Raw genomic sequence first — 19,882 nt, forward strand, 5'->3', positions numbered from 1 at the left:
GGTGTACGAAGCAGGTACCATACTGATTCAGAAAGAGTATAAGGAATGGTTTTGGCATCACCACTTGGCAGTATCGAGGTACACTCGACTTGAGCTGGAAATGGCTTGGGACCTCGTCATCCTTCCCGTAGCCTCAAGGAGGCCCCTTTTGAGGTCATTGTGAGCTTAGCACAAAGTTCTCCTGGAGTGCCTTCATTTAGGACTGGAAGCCCTATGTTCTGTTGGGCGTCCATCTTCCAGCCGCACCAGCAAGTCTGTTTTGCATTAAGTGGCACAGGGTAGCTGAACAGTAACTGTCAGTAATAGTAGCTTTGTGTTTTGCGACTAGCCCAGGTCTTTCCCTTTCATGTCAGTGGCCCCTGGGCTGGCACAGTCTACTGGCAGACCACAAGAAGGCAGAAAGCTCAACATGGTCATTGTCCTAAGGACTGCAGATGGAACACTCATGGCACGACACCCACCTGAGCCTTAAACCAACTACTTGCCTCAAATATTACATACGTGAAATGTCCGGGCCAGTCCGTTGGTCTTTCACAGTTAACAATGTCTGGTGTGACTGACCTTAACTCGCCAGGGTCATGGGTGGAGGTCTTCGCTCCAGCATCACCGACCCACCTGATCTCTTTTTCGGCTGGAGACGCCAGGGCTTGAACCCGGGGCTTTCTGCACGCTCAGCAGGTGCTTTGCCATTGAGCCTCAGCCCCTCCCATGTAATATCAGTAATAAAAGCTGAGGTTATGCCCGCACAGGCATTTTCAGGGTTGGGTTTCTAGTCAGCCAAGGTGTCCCGTTCTCTTAAGTGTTTGTAATTGGATATCTTGTTTTAAATAAAACACCTTAGAGCATTTCTAAAGGGGATGAGTTATATGTTGAAAAGCCGCAATGTCTTAATTTTTACTGTTGGTTCTCAGTTACAAATCAAATATTTGCTCATGTAACTTTTGTGTTAATCCCTGGTGTGTCTGTTACACAGGGCAGTACTGTCCCATTATTTCTGAGGGTGGGAAGGGGAGACAATAAAAATGACGTCCCAGTTCTTCTTTCTTATGTTTATAGTCTGTGACTCAAAATTCCTTGGAGCATAAAAATGTAAGATAATGATTTAGCAATTACTTTATGGTTTTTTTCCCATTTAGAATGTAGCAATTGCTGCTATTGTTGAGCTACCAACTGGCTAGCTTGCAAAATAAACATTTGTTTTTCAGCTTACGTGATAATTTTTAGGAGTATTCAAACCAACTTGAGAAAGATTTGCAGTTAAACCTCAATTTGATTTTAATCCAGTGCATAATTTTGAGAAGTAAAAACGGGAAATATCACTTCTCTTTTTTCCTTGAGAGAGTAGGGGTTTTACATGCTGAAAAGTATCCCATTCTGGCAGTAGGGTACAGATAATTGTTTAAATTCTGTCCTGATTCAATCTTAAGGAGATCTTGGAGGAAGGAAAAGAAGTACCAGGAACAGACGTTCCCATTGGTGGTGCTGAAGGATCTACTTGAAACAGGAAGGACTGTCTAGGCAAATTCCTGAACTCATGTTTTTAATCAGTAACATGATGATTCCTAGTAATGACCTTTAGATCTAATTCTAAACCGTGCGACAGAGTGTGGATCAAAAACTCCACACAATGGGGCCAGTGTAGACAGCTGGGGATATTGTTCTTAAAGGCCGTGGAAAGACCCAGGTTTGCAGGGGGGGAAATGATACGTGAAAGACATATACTGCAGGTGAGGAAAAACCACAGGAGCAAATGTCTGCTTCTTTAAGAAAAAGCATGCAACTGAGACCTTGCAATTTATTTATTTATTCATTATTTTGTATTTATATCCCGCCTTGCCTGCACAGGGAGGCTCAAGGCAGTGTACAACAGTTAAAACACAATTAAACACAGTGCATAAATGCAATCCAATAAAAATTCCACTTAAAACAATATACAAGTAAAATACTGATCAGTATAGATGGCGGTTGCTGTACAGACCAGCATCCATAAGTGTTCTTAATGCTCATTCATCAGTGGTGGCTCCTAATTGAAAGCCTGGTGGAAGAGCTCCGTTTTACCGGCCCTGCGGAACTGTAAGAGGTCACGCAAGGCCCTGATGTCTTTCGGGAGCTCATTCCACCCGTGTGGAGCCACCACTGAGAAGGCCCTAGCTCTGGTGACGGCCAGTCTGACGTTTTTCGGGCCAGGGAGAGTCAGGCGATTTTGCAGCCCTGACCTCAGTGCTCTCTGGGGGATGTATGGGGAAAGGCAGTCCCTTAGGTAGGCAGGCTTACAAGGTTTGGTAGGCCATCCCTAGCCAATGTTGCTGCGGATTCCAAGCCTCAGTCAGTATCAGCACAGGGCACGGGGAAAACAGACTTAAAAAGGTAAAATATAAGATTAAGGGAATGTGGAGGAACAGAAAAGGTAAAACCAAAGAGGGGGGAGTGGAACAGAAAAAGAAGGAGGGGAGAGGGCTAGAGGCTGCCAGGAAGAGGAGAACAGGCAGAGGTAGGCTGACGGGAGGGAGAAAAAGGAAAAGTGAGTGGCTGCAGTCACTGCTGGGGGGGGGGAGAGGCAAAGCGGAACAGCAAGAGGGAGCGAGGCAGTGGGAAAATGGGACCCTGCCCCATGAATCCCTGCAGGTCCCCCACTTTACTGTTTCTCATAAAGTGTGTCACCTCTTGAAAATTAACAGTTTATTAGAATACCTTCCCTTTTCATTATGTGTCATCTTTAGAACACTTAGCCTGCCCTTCAGTCAGTATTGGTACCCAGTGTGGCTTCCAAGCTCAAAACAAAGGACCTCCCCCAAAATGTAAAATTAAGCCCATCTCTCGCCCCACCCCCAAGAAAAAGAGACCCAAGCTGTTTTTTCCCCTCTTTGCAGTGCTGCTCAGGTTGGGGCTACAGAGCCCCTTTCCCCAGAAGTAGGTGAGCAACCTCAGGAAGAGGTCAGCAGTCACCGGGGTGGGGGGGAGCTTCTTTTCTCTCTCGCCATATTCATAGAGCACCAAGTCCTCTTATTTCTCCGCTGCTGTTGGGCAAACAAATTCTTCCTGCCCGGCCCGCACACAATTCTGAAGTTTGAGATGAATTTCACTTTGCCCTCATACAGGTAGGCGGCCTGCAGGAGCGCATTTGTGTTTGCTGCGTGCTCACCTAAGTGCGAATCTTGCTGCGTGTCCCGTTGGGGTGTGTGAGGAATTTCACATTGCCCTTTTTAACCCGTTTTGAAGCCATTTTTGATCCATCATGGAGTAAACCGGTATAGGGCTGCCATTTCACACATGGCTTTCCCCTTCCGGTAAAGAGCTGGATCTGAAGTGGTTTGCCGTTTCAGACTGCACCGCTTTTTCCCCGCTGTTTTACGCCCGTGTGGGCGATCTCCGGCTTTTTTTTTTACATTCGCTTTAGAGCGCTATAGCACTATAACAAAACACTCCAGGCATTCCAATGGGGTTGATATAATGCTGTTGCGTTATAGCGCTATAATGCTATAAAGCGAACGTTAAAAAAAAAAGCTGGAGATCGCCTGCGTGGGCGAAAAACGGTGGGAAAAAGCGCATCGGAACTGGGAGAGGAAACTGAAGACTACTTGGAAGCAGTTGACAGGTAAAACGCTTCAGTCCCATTTCCTAAACGGGACAGAAGCATTTGTGTCTGAAATTACAAATATATTCCGGTCGGGAACCGGTTCTAAAACGGTTCTGTCTGAAATGACAGACCAGAAACTGTTTGGGAACCGTTCCTCTTCCGGATTGTATCGTCTGTCTGAAATTCCTCAGTGTCACTGACTCCTTTCTTTCTCCTCTAGTCACCTCTTCATCTGGCAAGCTCACAATGCCCTGTTTATTATTTGCTGCCTGCTCAAGGTGTTGGTCTGTCAGATGCCGGAAGAGGAACTGCAGCTTCATTTTACCTACGAGGAAAAAACACCAGGAACTTATGGTAAATGTTTAACAATCCTGCGTTACTGAGATGGAAAGCTAGATATAGAATTATAGAGAAGGGGAGGGAAATTAATTTTGATGAAGAATCAACTTCCCATTTTGAATTTATACAAGTTAAAATTTCAGTGATATGTATTTCAAAAACTGCTGAAATAAATAACGATTAAAAGTGAATACGGCAGAAAGGGGTGAGTAATTAGGTGGGAAGCTAAGCTGTTTATAAGTTGTAGTAAATTCATGCCACTGGTGGATATTTATTTGGGAAAACAAGTATTTAATAGTAGTTGCAATAAGATATTGACAAAGGATGTTGTAAATATATGGATAGGAATTCTTCAGAGTAATGAAAAAGGATATTTAGTGGTTAATGACCATCTGAGACGTTGTGAGAACCTTATCAAAAATGTTGATTTTAATTGTGAAGGTTAATTGGAATATATTTAATTAAATCTTAAAAGAAAGTCTTTATTTAAAAAAGCATGTTCAGTCGCAGTATTGTCTAGAACTAGTTGTATCACTGTATACAGGAAACATTGTTTATGTTAATGTTTTTGTCTTTGTGTTTACATGTGTGTCTATTATTTCTAAAAATTAAATAAAAATGTTTTTTAAAAAAACAATCCCAAGAGAATATTAGCTGCTGTAGATTTTCCGGGTTGTCTGGCCATGGTCTTGGCATTTTAGAACCTGACGTTTTGCCGTCAGCTGTGACTGGCATCCTCAGAGGTATAACACAGAAAGATGGAGTACTCTCTGTGTCAAGGTGAGAAGAAAAATGGTAGGCAAGTTTATATCTACTCAGGAAGGTGGGGTAGGGCTGAGTCATTATCTTGTAGGAGTTCCCCAGGCTGTGAACATGCTAATGGAGGAGCTTTCCTGAGGAGGTTCTTTTGTATATAGATTATTTCCTGAGGAGGTTTCCTGAGGAGGTTCTTTTGCATGTGGATTGGCTGTTGAAATTCCAATCTTATCCGTTGTGCTATTGTCAGCTGTAGAGCATTTTGTGTTTTTCAGGACAGGAAACCATGCCTTATTTAAATTGTGTTTATGTTAATGAATTCATGAATCCTAAGAGAGCAAATAACCCCACACTTTTGCCGAAATCTAAATGCTGTTTGCTCTGAAGTATTCCAGTTTTTGTGCTTCATGGAGGTGGGCTTTTACATCGTTATGATGGCTAGATGGGAAGAAGCCCAGTTGAAGAATCTTTGAGCCCATTTTTTTAAAAAATTAGAATGTTTATTAGCCACTTCTTTTCCTTCTGGAGTTCACGGTGGCTTACAAACCCTAGATAAAACACATAGAATAAAATACATTAAAAACATAAAACCAAAATTTTAAAGCCCTGCTTAGAACTTAACCAAACTTAACCAAACGCAGCTCTAAATGAAACCATCTCCAGCTGCCTCCTAAAGATTGAAAGGGGGGGCAGGCCCACCTCCCTAAGGAGGTCGTTCCATAATTGTGTGGCCCTCTCTCGTGTACCCAACCTAGAGTTGCGAGCTCCGGCTTGGGAAATATCTGAAGATTTTGGGGCTTGAGGAGGGCAGCCGTTTTCTCCCAATGAACTGATCTTTGCCACCTGGAGATCAGTTGTAATAGAGGAAGAAGATCTCCAGCCCCCCACCTGGAGGTTGAACTTTGTAGGAAAACAACCATGATACGATAACGAAGTCGTGTTTAGGGGAAATATATCTTCTTTAATTAATCTTTAATTATCCAGTGAGTAACAAACCATTAAAGTTGTTTCCTTTGAAATAAATGGGTCTCAAGTCTTTTTGACGGTACAGCGCTCAATCGACAGTTTCACTCAAGGCTTCACCAGATGAGACCTTACACCTTCCATATTTTTTCTGCAACTTTTTTCCCGCTCTTTCTTCCTTTCTAACTTACATCATAAGAACATCAGCAGAGCCCTGCTGGATCAGACCAATGGTTCATCTAGTCCAGCATCCTGTCTCACACAGTGGTCAACTAGTTCCTCTGGATGGCCAACAACAGGGCACAGACGCCGAGGCCGTCCTTAAAAACATAGGAAGAGCCCTGCTGGATCACACCAATGGTCCATCTAGCCCAGCATCTTGTCTCACACAAGCAGTTCCTCTGGAGGGCCAACATCAGGGCATAGAGGCTGAGGCCTTCCCATTACGTTGCCTCCTGGTACTGGGATTCAGAGGTTGCCTGCCTCTGAACATGGAGGTTCCCCTCAGTCACCATGGCTAGTAAGCACTGGTAGACCTCTCCTCCATGGATCTTTGTAAAGCCATCTGTGGCCATCATTACAACATCTTCTGGCAGCTAATTCCACATTCGAGTCACGCACTGTGTAAAGAAATGTTTTATTTTGTCCGTCCTGAATCTACCGCCCATCAGCTTTATTGGGTGCCCTGGAATTCTAGTATTTCAGGAGATGGAGATGGAGAGAAAGTTCTCTCTGCCAGCTCTCCAGCCTCTGCATTATTTTACAAACAACTGGCTGCAGATGCCATAGCAGAGTGGCTGGCACCCTCTGTCATGCAGCTGCCATGGAAAGAGAGTTTTATAGTCACGCCTAACTTGAGTGTTCAGTGACCCCAAGGACACAAAAAACCGAAAACTTTGTTGATGACTGAATGGTAGTGGTGGTGGGGGAGGCATTTGCCCACTTGCACATGGGGCACATGATGCAGAGGAGTTCCCATGGATGGCGGGGCACTGGTGTAGGATGAGGGGGAACACACTTGAGACTTCGGCTCTCCAGAATCTCAGGCAGAGGTCTTTCACATCGCCCACTGTCTGGTCTTTTTGCACTGGAGATGCTGGTGTTTGAACCTGGGACCTTCTGCAAGCAAAGCAGATGCTGTCGAAGGCTTTCACGGTAGGAGTTAATTAGCTGCTGTAGATTTTCCGGGTTGTCTGGCCATGGTCTTGGCATTGTAGGATCTGACGTTTCGCCAGTAGCTGTGACTGGCATCCTCAGAGGTATAACACAGAAAGATGGGGTACTCTCTGTGTCAAGGTGAGAAGAAAAATGGTAGGCAGGTGATTTATATCTACTCAGGAAGTTGGGGTCGGGCTGAGTCATTATCTTGTAGGAGTTCCCCAGGCTGTGAACATGCTAATGGAGGAGCTTTACTCAGGAAACAGAAAACCTCCTGCTTTTGGTGATTTAATGCTTTTAAACCATTTCTGCTTCTTTGGGGGGCAAAAATTCAAAGTACAGATGATGCTCCGAAACCCAGCAGAAAGCAAACAAAAGTTCAAGGTATTCTGAGGGTTGATATTAACACGAATTCCACGAATCTGTCCTAAGAAGTGGGTATTGCTTAGGGGACAATAGGCCTTTTAATAAGGAGGTAACATGGATCTATAGACTTTCAAGGAGAAGAATAGCTTTTCTTTTAGGGAAAATGTTGTGTAATAACTTTTCAGAAAAGGGTCGGAAAAGGGAATGAAAGTTTGGGATTGAAATAGCAGCACAACCCCGTAAACATCTTTTAATTCTGTGGGGCTGTCCTAGGAATACCCTGACCTGATTAGCCCAGACCAGCCGAATCTCATCAGATCTCGGAAGCTAAGCTGGCTAGTATTTGGATGGGAGGCCTCCAAGGAGTACTAGGGTCGTGACGCAGAGTCAGACAATGGCAAACCACCTCTGAACATCTCTTGCCTTGAAAACCATATGCAGTTGCCATAAATCGGCTGCAACTTGAGGGCAAAAAAGTAATAACCCTAGGAGCATGAAATATTAGCTTGGTCAAATCCTATTGTGATTCAGCTGCTGGATGATGTCTGTGTCAATGGAAAAAGGTGGATAGGATTATAAAGTTGCTAGCGAGAATGGCAGCATAATTCAGGTTCCTCCCTGCAGGGAAATGTTTGGTATGAACAGCAGGGTTTTTTTTTTAATTGCCTGTGTTAAGAAACCTAGGTACGGACTTGCTTAAAAGCCAGGTGGTGTGCAACAGTAAGAAAAAACAATGCATTACAATGAAACCATCAAACCAAAACCCAATGCAACACCAACAGTCTCTGTTGGGGGAAAACCAATAGCAGCAGGGAGCATAAGCCAGTAAAGGAAAGGCAAATCTGGAAAGAGCTAGATTCGAGTCCAGTAGAATCCTTAGAGACCAACAAAGTTTTCAGGGTAATAAGCTTTAGAGAGTCAAAGTTCTATTCTTCCAATACCTGGACTTCTGTGGTGGCCTCCCATCCAAGTATTGACCAGGGACGACATAACATAAGAGAAGCCAAATGTTGGATCCGGCCAATGGCCCATCCAGTCCAACACTCTGTCACACAGTGGTCAAAAACACCAGGTGCCATCAGGAGGTCCACCAGTGGAGCGCGGATGCTAGAAGCCCTCCCACTGTTGCCCTCCCCCCCCCAAGCACCAAGAAGACAGAGTATCACTTGCCCCAGAGTCCCTATCTATACCTTGGGCTAATAGCCACCGATGGACCTCTGTTCCATATGCTTATCCAATTCCGTCTTGAAGCCGTCCATGCTTGTAGCCGCCACCACTTCCTGTGGCAGTGAATTCCACGCGTTAATCACTTTTTGGGTGAACAAGGACTTCCTTTTATCCGTTCTAATCCGTTCAGCAATTTTATTGAGTGCCCACGAGTTCTTGTATTGTAAGGAAGGGAGAAAATGACTTCTTTCTCTACCTGCTCTATCCCATGCACAATCTCGTAAACTGCTTAGCTTCCGAGATCTGATGAGATCTGGCTAGCCTGGGCCACCCACATCCGGGCATAGTTAGGATTCCTTCTTGCCTTTGGTGAATTAATGCTCTTAAAGCAAGTAATTTTGTATGTTTTGGGTCATGCATGGAAGGGGCTATCCAGGGAAGTGTTTTACCCACGGCTGCAGTGTTGAGCGCTTTCCCAAGGGGTGATACTCCCAAGTACTCCCATCCAAGTACTGATACCTAATGAAGGGGGCTTGACTCCTAAAAGCTTATACCCCAGAAATCTCATTGGTCTCTAAAGCGCTGTTGGACTCTAGCTGTTCTCCTGCAGTCTAGTTGTTCTCCTGCAGACCAACACGGCTACCCTGGTGAAACAATCTGGAAAGGGAAGTTTTGCACCCCCTGCCAAAAAGAAAAGAAGAAAGAAATGCTTGCCCAGATGCTTCTGAAATCCTGCAACTTCAACAGGAAAGACTCTTGCCCTGGCATGTTTTGTTTTGGCTCGGTGGGGTGATGGAACTACCAAAAGGCCTTAATGATCATGTGGATTCAAAAGCTACCCCACAGATGATGGTGATGGTGGTGGTGGTGATGATGATGATGATGAAGAAGAAGAGGAGGAGGAGGAGGAGGAGGAGGAGGAGGAGGAGATTGGATCTATACCCTGCCCTTCACTCGGAGTCTCGGAGTGGCTTACAAATTCCTTTCCTTTCCCCACCCCACAACAGACACCCTGTGAGGCAGGTGGGGCTGAGAGAGCTCTGACAGAAACTGCTCTCTTTCAAAAACGGCTCTGACTGAACTATGGCTTGCCCAAGATCATGCCAGCAGCTGCAAGTGGAGGAGTGGGGAATCAAACCTGGTTCTCCCAGATTAGAGTCCGCGCTCTTAACCACTACACCAAACTGGCTCTCCAGTGGAGTGTCAGAGAAGTCAAGCCAGGAAGCTGTACAAGTTTGGGAATAAGAACATCCAGCCTGTCTACGTGAGACAGAGAACCTTTATGATCCAAGAGTGTGCCCTTAAACATTTAACCGAGCCATACAGAAGTCCTGTTCACAAGTTGCAGTGAAGACATGTACAATCCGAGATTGTTTTCTGTACGGGCATTGGGTAATCCTCATGCTGTGTCCATGCACATACAGCTGAACGTGTGATACTGTGCAAAGGCAGACCTGTGAACCACCTGTGAATGTCTCTTGCCTTGAAAACCCTACAGGGTTACCATAGGTCAGCTGCAGCTTGGCAGCATCTACGTTTTTTTTATCTTGGCCTGGATGGCCCAGGTTCTCTTGCTCTCATCAGATCTTGGAAGCTAAGTAGGGTCAGTCCTGTTTAGTACTTGGATGGGAGACCACCAAGGAAGTCCAGGGTTATTATACAGAGGAAGGCAGTGGCACACCACCTCTGTTAATCTCTTGTCTTGAAAACCCTACGGGGGTCACCATAAGTCATCTGCGCTTAATGGCACTTTATACACGCATATCCTACCTATAAAAGGAGCTGCGGTGGCTCAAGTGGTTAAGATGCTGAACTGCAGGCTGCGGAAGGTCAGTAGTTCAGGAGTTCAAGACCCGGGTGCCGCAAGACGGGGTGAGCTCCTGTCTCTAGTTCCAGCTCCTGCCAACCTAGCAGTTCGAAAGCAAGAAATTGCAAGTAGATAAATAGGTACCACTTCGGTGGGAAGGTAACAGCGTTCCGTGCGCCTTGGTGTTTAGTCATGCCGGCCACATGACCACGGAAACGTCTTCGGACAGCGCTGGCTCTTCGGCTTTGAAACGGAGATGAGCACCGCAACCCTGGAGTCGGATTCGACTGGCTTTCGAGCAAGGGAACCTTTACCTTTACCTTATCCTACCTATAAACTGAATGCATTAACCAAGTTGCCCGTGGTTAGTATTTGGATGGGAGACCACCAAGGAAGTTATTACGCAGAGGTAGGCAGTGCCAACTGACCTCTCTATATCTTTTGCCCTGATGTGGGTGGCCCAGGCTCGCCCGATCTCGTCAGATCTCAGAAGCTAAGCAGGGTTGGACCTGGTCAGTACTTCCATGGGAGACCGCCAAGGAAGTCCTGGGTTGCTATGCAGAGGCAGGCAATGGCAAATGACCTCTGTTCATCTCTTGCCTTGAAAACTACGGGATCAGCTGCATCTTGGTGGCACTTTCCATTCCTCCCCCCAAAAAAGCCAAAGAACACAATAGAACTAAAAATGCCCATACTTATTTAAGGGTCTGTAATCCCTTTCTTCTCACATTTCTTATCAATTCTTGTTGTTTCTCGCCTTAATATCTCATTCTCCCCACCCCTGAAGCTCATTTGTGGTATTCTAGTAAGTGGCTGTTCTGCCCCCCCCCCCCAACTTTTCCTTTGTCTTCTCTCTCCCTGTCGCTGTCATTTGGATTTTATTTTTGGCAGTTGCATTGTTCTGTAATTCATGAATTGCAAGTTAAGGCCCTATTGTAAGGGTGCCTCTACCCTGTATTTCTGCATAGCCATAAAATAACTGTTCAGATTCGAATCTCAAGTGGCTCATAAAAGTAATTGCTGCTGTCTCCAGTGTAAATGACTGGTGGTGTCAAAATTCTTAACCCACCGTGGAGGGAGGGAGAGAGAGAGAGAGATTCCCATCAGCATTAATACATGGACTTCCTTGTTCTTCCAGCCTAGGTTAGGACATGTGCTGAGAACAGATGAATGAAATCCAGTCACTAAAAATCTGTGTAACTGTCTCTGGGGTGCTTGCCGTTGATCTGGAAAAAGATGTTGGATTTCTCATATCAAAAGATGCCCAGTTAAATATTGAAATAATTTTTAAATGTATTTTTTATTTTAATTTTATATAGGGTACAAAGGAAAAATATGTGAGGGGGAAAGAAAAATAAACTTAAGGCACTTTTTAAACAAATATTAAAGACAATATAAACATGAATGAATTAATAAGTCTAGGTAAATTATTATAACATTAAGAACATAAGAACATAAGAGACGCCAATGTTGGATCAGGCCAAAGGCCCATCCAGTCCAACACTCTGTGTCACACAGTGGCCAGAACATTATAACATTACCAATAACACTGTTTCCCTAAAATACATTATTCGCTATTCTCATTCTGAAAAGAACTATGAAGAGAATCGTGTAAACAGATTATCTCAACATTTTATAAATTTAAAATTATTTTATAAATTTTATAAATTATCTCAACATTTTATAAATTTAAAATTACCGGAAAACCATTTAAAATGATTTATAACAACAAGGAAATAACTAACTGTTAAAAATCATATGAATGTGCAGAATTGGTAACGACTGATTAAATAAATCAAAACATAATACTGTATTGCAGTTACAGCGCTATCTGTAATTATAAAAAGCTCTCAATTTATTTTCAAATTCACTACTTGGTCTGTTATTTATATAATACGTCGATTTCCCCATAACAGCGTATTCCTCCATATTCTCTTTTCAGTCTTCAAAATTTGGGCAAAAATCTGTTTACCACGTTGGATTTCTCATATTAAAAGATGCACAGTTAAATATTGAAATAATTTTGTACGTCCTCCTGGCTGTGGTTCTTAAGAATGTGGTCAGCCAGCCAATAGCTCATTGTAAGAGAACAGCCAAGCATGAACTTTCACCATCAAGACAAATATTAAGGGCCAAAGTGGATGTTAGGGCAGCCATTGGTAAAAGGCTTCTTCTTCGTGGTGTTCTGTGTGTGCCTTCTCTGATCCATGGGTTCACCCCTTGTGTGCAAACTCTACAGCTGAATGGGCTGACTAGCACGGCAAGTACATTAATATGTTTTGGGTCATGCAATTAATATGTTTTTGGGTCAGGCATGGAAGGGAAGTGTTTTACCCATGGCTGCAGTGTGGAACACTTTCCCGAGCGGTGAGAAATTCTGGGGCTTAGTTTGTTTCCATATAAATGAGCACTAGGAACTCATGGTGCTTTGTAACATTTGGTTTATTATTAAAAGCAACAGGACTCCTATAGTCGGCACCAAAACCACTTATCCTGAATCATATTCCCGACAGCGTGTGTGCACGCACATGCCCACACACACGCTCTTACTGCTTCCAGTGCAACTTGATTCACATCTCCCCTTCCTCTCAAATTGTGTTACAGCTGCTTCTCCTGCTAGCTCTGATTGGTGTCACACTTTGAGGGCAGAGTGATTGTCATTAGGGAAGGCATTCCCCATCATTAAGAACATGGCCATTCTTTTAAAAGGTCCCTGACTGCACATCAGCCCACCAGGCAAAACCATAGAGATGGGCCCATTGACACTAATCAGGGCAGCAAAACTTACAACAACACGTTGGCTGAAGAAGAGTGGCATTTAACTGCTCTGTTTTAACAGGCAACATGACATCTCCTAGAAGGTGGTTGTGTGTGGTCTCTTGGTTTGGAACAGGGAACCAGAGACCAGGAAATTAGGAGTTCCTCTTTGGTGCGATCTCTGCTTTCACTGTGATCTTCTGCCAACTGATTGTTTCCTGCTTTGGTTTAACCATCCATAAAATTGGGATAATTTCCTCATTTGGGATGTTGGGAGGCTGGGCTAATACTTGCGTGGAACATGCCCTTTTATGCCAAGGCACAGTTCTCTAAACACTTTCCACGATTACTTGAAAAGCCGTCTCTAAACGTATGTAAACTCCAGGATGTCAAAGTGTCCTGAAGTGTCCCCAGATAAACATAATGATTATTTTTTTTAAAAAAAAAAAGTCTTGTTGCCCTTGGCTCCTCCAGAGGAGTCAAATGAAAGCAATTAAACGGGATCTTAAATGTTAAGTCTCTCTGCTTTAATGACTGGTTTTTCTTGAGAGACAAACACTTCCCACTGCTTATTTTTTCAGCTGGTGCTGTCCTGATAGTGATTTTTGTAAGGAAGAGTCACAGGGAAAGAATTGCTAATTATGTTCCAGTCGCTGTTATGTCCATTTATATGGCTTGACCTGATAATCTTTTCAGCCTTTGACTCATTTTTAACCCCGTTCTGCAACATGGGAACCCTCTTTAAATTTTCTACTTTGTGTGTTCTTGTTATATATACAGACTGTAATGTTATATATACAAACTGTAAAACGTCAGTGGAAACCTTCCTCCTCCTCCGGATCTGTGGTTCTCCATCTGTCTTTTTGCTGGGACCAGCAGCATAAAAGCACTCAGCATACCATAGCCCAGGAACGTTGCTTTCCTTCAGATACATACCAAATGTTGAGGAGTTCAAGACAAAAGTCCTAACCAATATTCCCTCTAAGCTGTGGAGTCTTGTGAGCAAAAATTCTACTTTGTGAGCTGCCGGCATTAAAGTCGTGAGTGAGCGATTTGGCTGCTGCATAAATTAGTCTGCTCTGGAGCCATCTTCCCTGCGCTAAGACAGAAATGTGTGAGCTGGAGGCTAAAAAACTGTGAGCTGGCTCACACTAACTCAGTTTAGAGGGAACACTGGTCCTAACATCCATATTGCTGCATCTTAATTGTTGCTTTGATGGGACTGTATAAGTTAAGCCTGAAACATATTAAAATAGAGAGTTGGATATCCTGAACAAGACTGGTTTTTATTAACAGTTTGCATTGTGCCGCCCTGGGCATTGGCGTCCTCCGGTAAGATAAGACTAATAGTGACCTGACCCACAGGGTGGTTGTAAGGGAAAGCACAGGAAGAAGACGACGACAGCACTTTGTACAAATTATTTCGTCAGAACTAAAAAAAAAAATCTCTCCCTTTGGTGGCTTTCCTTTTTCTCTTCTCTGCTTTCATCGCCGCCTTGAGTCTGAGGAGCTGGGGCGGAATAGAAATGTTTTAAATGAATAAATAAAAATCTTTGGGCCTCTTGGTCTCTTCAGTTTCTTCCTGGCTTCCAGTTTGGTGTAGTGGTTAAGAGCAGCAGACTCTAATCTGGGAGAACCGGGTTTGATTCCCCACTCCTCCGCATGCAGCTGCTGGTGTGACCCTGGGTCAGCCATAAGTTCTCTCAGAGCGGTTAAGCGGTTCTCCCAAGAGCAGTCCTCGAAAGAGCTCTTTCAGCCCCTCCTACCTCACAGGGTGTCTGTTGTGGGGAGAGGAAGGGAAGGAGATTGTAAGCTGCTATGAGACCCCAAGAGGAGGGTGGGGTATAAATCCATCCTCCTCTCCCCCTCTGCTTAATGTGTCGTGTTAATACTTATGCCATGCTTCTGTTTCTTTAAGGTGGTTCCAGACTTCTAGTCTCCCTAATGCACTAGGTATCCAATGTCCCATTTTGTCGATTGTACTGACTCACTGTGTGTAATCCGCCTCGAGTCCCTGTGAGAAAGGTGGACTATAAATAATGTAGCTAATAAAATAAATACTCATTTCTTGCCTTGAAAACCCCATGGTCTTGGGGTCTCCATGAGTTGGTTGCAATATGATGGCACACAATTATATTTAAGCTTTCTTGCTGCTGGCGATACATACTTCCACTTGTGGAATAGTGGGGGATGGATTTTTGCCAGTGCCGCCCCCCCCCCCTTCTTGTAACATCTCCTCACTTCAACCTCCATTGTGTTCCCCAGGGTCCACTGGCTCACTGGGGGCGGGGGGGGGATAGATGACTGTACTGGGAGGTGGGAAAATTACTGTTTATGTAGTGCAGCTCTGCCCACGCTGTATAGAATTTGAGCCAAAATTCCCAGTTGACACAGGACTCTAACCATCTTACAGACAAACGAGGGATATTAAACATGTCCCTTGGTAGTAATGGTGACAATCCAAAGGCAGAGAATTTTGAGAGTGGCAGATCTCCACCTTCCCCGAATATCAGCACTTTTTTCGGCACAGATGTTGACTAAACTTCACGTCGGGGCCGGTGTTTGCATATATTCAGTAAACAGTAGTCTGAACCAAGATGGTGAAGGAAGGAAGCAAGGTGACGAATATTAAAACATCTAGTAACAGAATTTTTATCTTTTCTTTTAGGTTCGGAATGCGAAGACCTCATGGAAGAGTTACTGTGTGTCCTCATCCAGCTGATTGTTGAGATTCCTCTTCTGTAAGTTTGCTTCTTTATTTTGGGGATTTTTACCCCGCCCTACCATATGCCATAAAACTATCCATCTTTAGCGGCAGCATCTCAGGCTTCTCGGAAATGCACTCCTCCTGGTTCCAAAGCTCTGAAATAAGTAGAGTGAAATGATTTAACACCCTGCCAGTTTTTGTAATAGCTGGCCAGAAAAACACAGAACAATACTGTTGCCCCCGCTAATGTTTCAAATGTGGAAGTAATCTTTCTGATTTTCACAGTGATATTTGAGACCAAAAAAATAGAGAAAAGAATAGAAGCTGAGGTTGCATGCTCATTCCGATGTCTACCAGGCATTGTCAAGTCCCCTTCCTTGCTTCAAAGAGCAAAACTTTTCAGTTTAGTCTCTGTAAGCTCCTCAGGGTTGGGGGCCTATTCCTCTTTGATGACTTGATTTTGTAAATCTTTAATGTATGTTGATGGGGCCTTATAATTAGCCAGTTTGGTGTAGTGGTTAAGTGTGCGGAGTCTCATCTGGGAGAACCGGGTTTGATTCCCCACTCCTCCACTCGCAGCTGCTGGATGACCTTGGGCAAGCCCTAGTTCTGACAAGAGCTGTTCTTGAAAAAGAGCAGTTTCTGTCAGAGCTCTCTCAGCCCCACCTACCTCACAGGGTGTCTGTTGTGGGGAGGGGAAGGGAAAGGAGTTTCTAAGCCACTCTGAGACTCCTTTGGGTAGTGAAGGGCGGGGTATAAATCCAATCTCTTCTTCTTCTTCTTTTACCTCACAAGGGTGTCTGTTGTGGGGAGGGGAAGGGAAAGGAGATTGTAAGCCGCTCTGAGACTCCTTTGGGTAGTGAAGGGCGGGGTATAAATCCAATCTCTTCTTCTTCTTCTTTTACCTCACAGGGTGTCTGTGGTGGGGAGGGGAAGGGAAAGGAGATTGTAAGCTGCTCTGAGACTCCTTTGGGTAGTGAAGGGCAGGGTATAAATCCAATCTCTTCTTCTTCTTCTTTTACCTCACAGGGTGTCTGTGGTGGGGAGGGGAAGGGAAAGGAGATTGTAAGCCGCTCTGAGACTCCTTTGGGGGTAGTGAAGGGCGGGGTATAAATCCAATCTCTTCTTCTTCTTCTTTTACCTCACAAGGGTGTCTGTGGTGGGGAGGGGAAGGGAAAGGAGATTGTAAGCTGCTCTGAGACTCCTTTGGGGGTAGTGAAGGCCGGGGTATAAATCCAATCTCTTCTTCTTCTTCTACACACATGGCTTTCTTGTTGAGGAGTTTGGTTTAAACAACTCCTCTGAAATTGGAGTAAAAGTTTCAAAGGGCAGCTGTGTTGGTCTGTGGTAGTATGGCTAGATTTTTAGTCCAGTAGCGGCTTAGAGACCAACAAGAATTTTCCGAGTATAATTTTTTTTAGTCTTGACAAAGGTATCCGATGAAGGGAGCTTTGACTCTTGAAAGCTCGTACCCCAAAGATCATGTTGGTTTCTAAGGTGCTCCTGGACTCGATATCTAGGGGAGTAAAAATATCTACATTTGATGTATTAAAACAGAACTTCTAAAGCTTTGCAGCTCTTTGGGGAGTTCATGCAGGTCTCACCCCATCCCCCCCGCAATGTTCCCTCTAATTTTTCCCCCCTACTGAGTGGAGCCGTTCACATCCCAAGCAGAATATAACTGCTGTACTCTTAAAATGGGCAATGGGCAGTGCAAGACCCTGCGCGGCTCCAGATTGCTGCTGAGCAGGGGCTTCCAGTGTGGTGTAGTGGTTAAGAGGGGCAGACTCTAATCTGGGAGAACTGGGTTTGATTCCCCACTCCTCCACATGCAGCCAGCTGGGTGACCTTGGGTCAGCCACAGTTCTCTCAGAGCTGTTCTCTCAGAGCTATTCTCTCAGAACTCTCTCAGCCCCACCTATCTCACAGGGTGTCTGTTGTGGGAAGAGAGGAACGGAAGGGGATTGCAAGTCGCTCTGAGACTCTGAGTGAAGAGCGGGGTACATAACAACATAAGGGAACATAAGAAAAGCCAGTGTTGGGTCAGGTCAATGGCCCATCCAGTCCAACACTTTGTCACACAGTGGCCAACAATACCAGGTGCCATCAAGAGGTCCAGCAGTGGGGCCAGGACACTAGAAGCCCTTCCACTGTTGCCTCCCCCCCCAAGCACCAAGAAAACAGAGCATCACTTGCCCCAGCCTGAGAGTCCCTATCTATAGATTAATGTTTCCCTTGCTCAAAAGCCAGTCGAATCTGACTCTAGGGATGCGGTGCTCGTCTCCGTTTCCAAGCTGAAGAGCCAGCGCTGTCCAAAGACATTTCTGTGGTCATGTGGCCAGCATGACTAAACACCGAGGCATGCGGAACGCTGTTACCTTCCCACCAAAGTGGTACCTATTTATCTACTTGCAGTTTCTTGCTTTCATCCTGCTAGGCTGGCAGGAGCTGGGGCCAGAGATGGGAGCTCACTCCGTCATGCGGCACCCGGGTCTCGAACTGTAGAACGACCGACCTTCCAGCCTGCAGTTCAGTGTCTTAACCACTTGAGCCACCGCAGCTCCCTGTTCCTATCTATACCTTGTGGGTAATAGCCACTGATGGACCTCTGCTCTATATGCTTATCTAATTCCCTCTTGAAGCCATCCATGCTTGCAGCCACCACCACCTCCTGTGGCAGTGAATTCCATGTGTTAATCACTCTCTGGGTGAAGAAGGACTTCCTTTTATCTGTTCTAACCTGACTGCTGAGCAATTTCATGGAGTGCCCACGAGTTCTTGTATTGTGAGAAAGGGAGAAAAGTACCTCTTTCTCTACCTGCTCTATCCCATGCATAACCTTATAAACCTCGATCATGTCACCCCTCTGCCGTCGTTTCTCGAAACTAAAGAGCCCTAAGCGCTTCAACCTTTCTTCATAGGGAAAGTGTTCCAACCCTTTTATCATTCGAGTTGCCCTTTTCTGCACTTTTCCCAATGCTATAACATCCTTTTTGAGGTGTGGTGACCAATGTTCCCTCTAAGCTATGGGTTCTTGTGAGCAAAAATTCTACTTTGTGAGCCGCTGGCATTACAGTTGTGAGCGAGCGATTTGGCTCCTGCATAAATGAATTTGCTCTGGAGCCCTCCTTCCTGAGCTAAGACAAAAATGTGTGAGCCGGAGGCTAAAAAACTATGAGCTAGCTCACACTAACTCAGCTTAGAGGAAACACTGGTGGTGACCATAACTGTACATTGTGTATAAATCCAACTGTGTATAAATCCAACTCTTTTTCCTCTTCCTCCTCTTGTTAATGAGCGGCCACTCTCACACACAGTTTAGAGGGAACACTGGTACGCCCCCCCAAAAAAACCCATCCTTATCATTTTATAGCTAGGGTTTCCAGTTTTGTGTTCAAAAATAACTTGGAGATTTTAGTGGTGAACCCTGGGGAGAGACCTCAGCAGGGTATAATCCCATAGAGTCCACCCTCCAAGGCAGCCATTTTCTCTAGAGGAACTGATTTTGGTTGTCTGGAGTTCAACTATAATAGCAGGAGATCTCCATGCTCCACCTGGAGGTTGGCATCCCTATCTGTAGCGTGTTTCAGGCAGGATCCTTCTTGCTTCCAGCTCTGCTTCTTCCCAGTTCGGAACCACAAACTGAGGAGGTTTATTTCACCGCAATGTGGTGTCGAGAAAGTTTACATTTTCCGCCTTCATGCTTTCCTCTTGAAAAAGCAGTGCAGCGATGCCTCCATTTGTCTAGTCCAATCCATAATTTAAGGCTGCAGTCCTAGCCATATTTACTTGGGGGTAAGTCCTGTTGAGATCCCAGGCCTAACTTTGGAGTTTTCTGGACGGATAGCCATGTTAGTCTATCAGAGCAAAATAAATGAGAATCCTTGTTCACAACGTTTATTCCAGCAGGGAGTTTTGTAAGTCTTACTTCGGAGTAAACATGTTTTCAGTTGTTTGTTTTCCCAAGGGAGGATTTTTAATGATGCCGTATTAAATGTTCATGTATTTATGGGCGTTCAGTGCTGGCAGGCTGAAGCCAACTTAACGGCACCCCCAGCAGCGTTTTCAAGGCAAGAGATGTTGTGGGGTGGTTTGCCACTGCCTGCCTCTTCGTCAGAATCCTGGAATTCCTTGGTGGTCTCCCCATCCAAGAACCACCTAGGGTCAACCCTGCTTAGCTTCCGAGATCTGATATGATAGGGCTAGCTTGGCCTATCCAAGTCAGGGTGTTCATATTTATTTATTTATTTATTTATTTATTTATTTAGGGATTTATATCCCGCCC

General features: G+C 44.8%; 1 protein-coding gene across 1 annotated transcript in view; it reads left to right on the forward strand.

Moving 5' to 3' along the window:
- Positions 1-19,882, forward strand: part of DYM (dymeclin) — a 294,566-nt gene that overhangs the window by 45,342 nt on the left and 229,342 nt on the right. Inside the window, exons 5-6 of the mRNA XM_015424156.1 lie at positions 3,798-3,931; positions 15,559-15,631. Coding sequence (XP_015279642.1) covers positions 3,798-3,931; positions 15,559-15,631 — 207 coding nt within the window. The remainder of the gene's footprint in view (positions 1-3,797; positions 3,932-15,558; positions 15,632-19,882) is intronic.

This window comes from Gekko japonicus, unplaced genomic scaffold (genome assembly GCF_001447785.1).
Source record: "Gekko japonicus isolate JY-2015 unplaced genomic scaffold, Gekko_japonicus_V1.1 scaffold1349, whole genome shotgun sequence".
NCBI lineage: Eukaryota > Metazoa > Chordata > Lepidosauria > Squamata > Gekkonidae > Gekko > Gekko japonicus.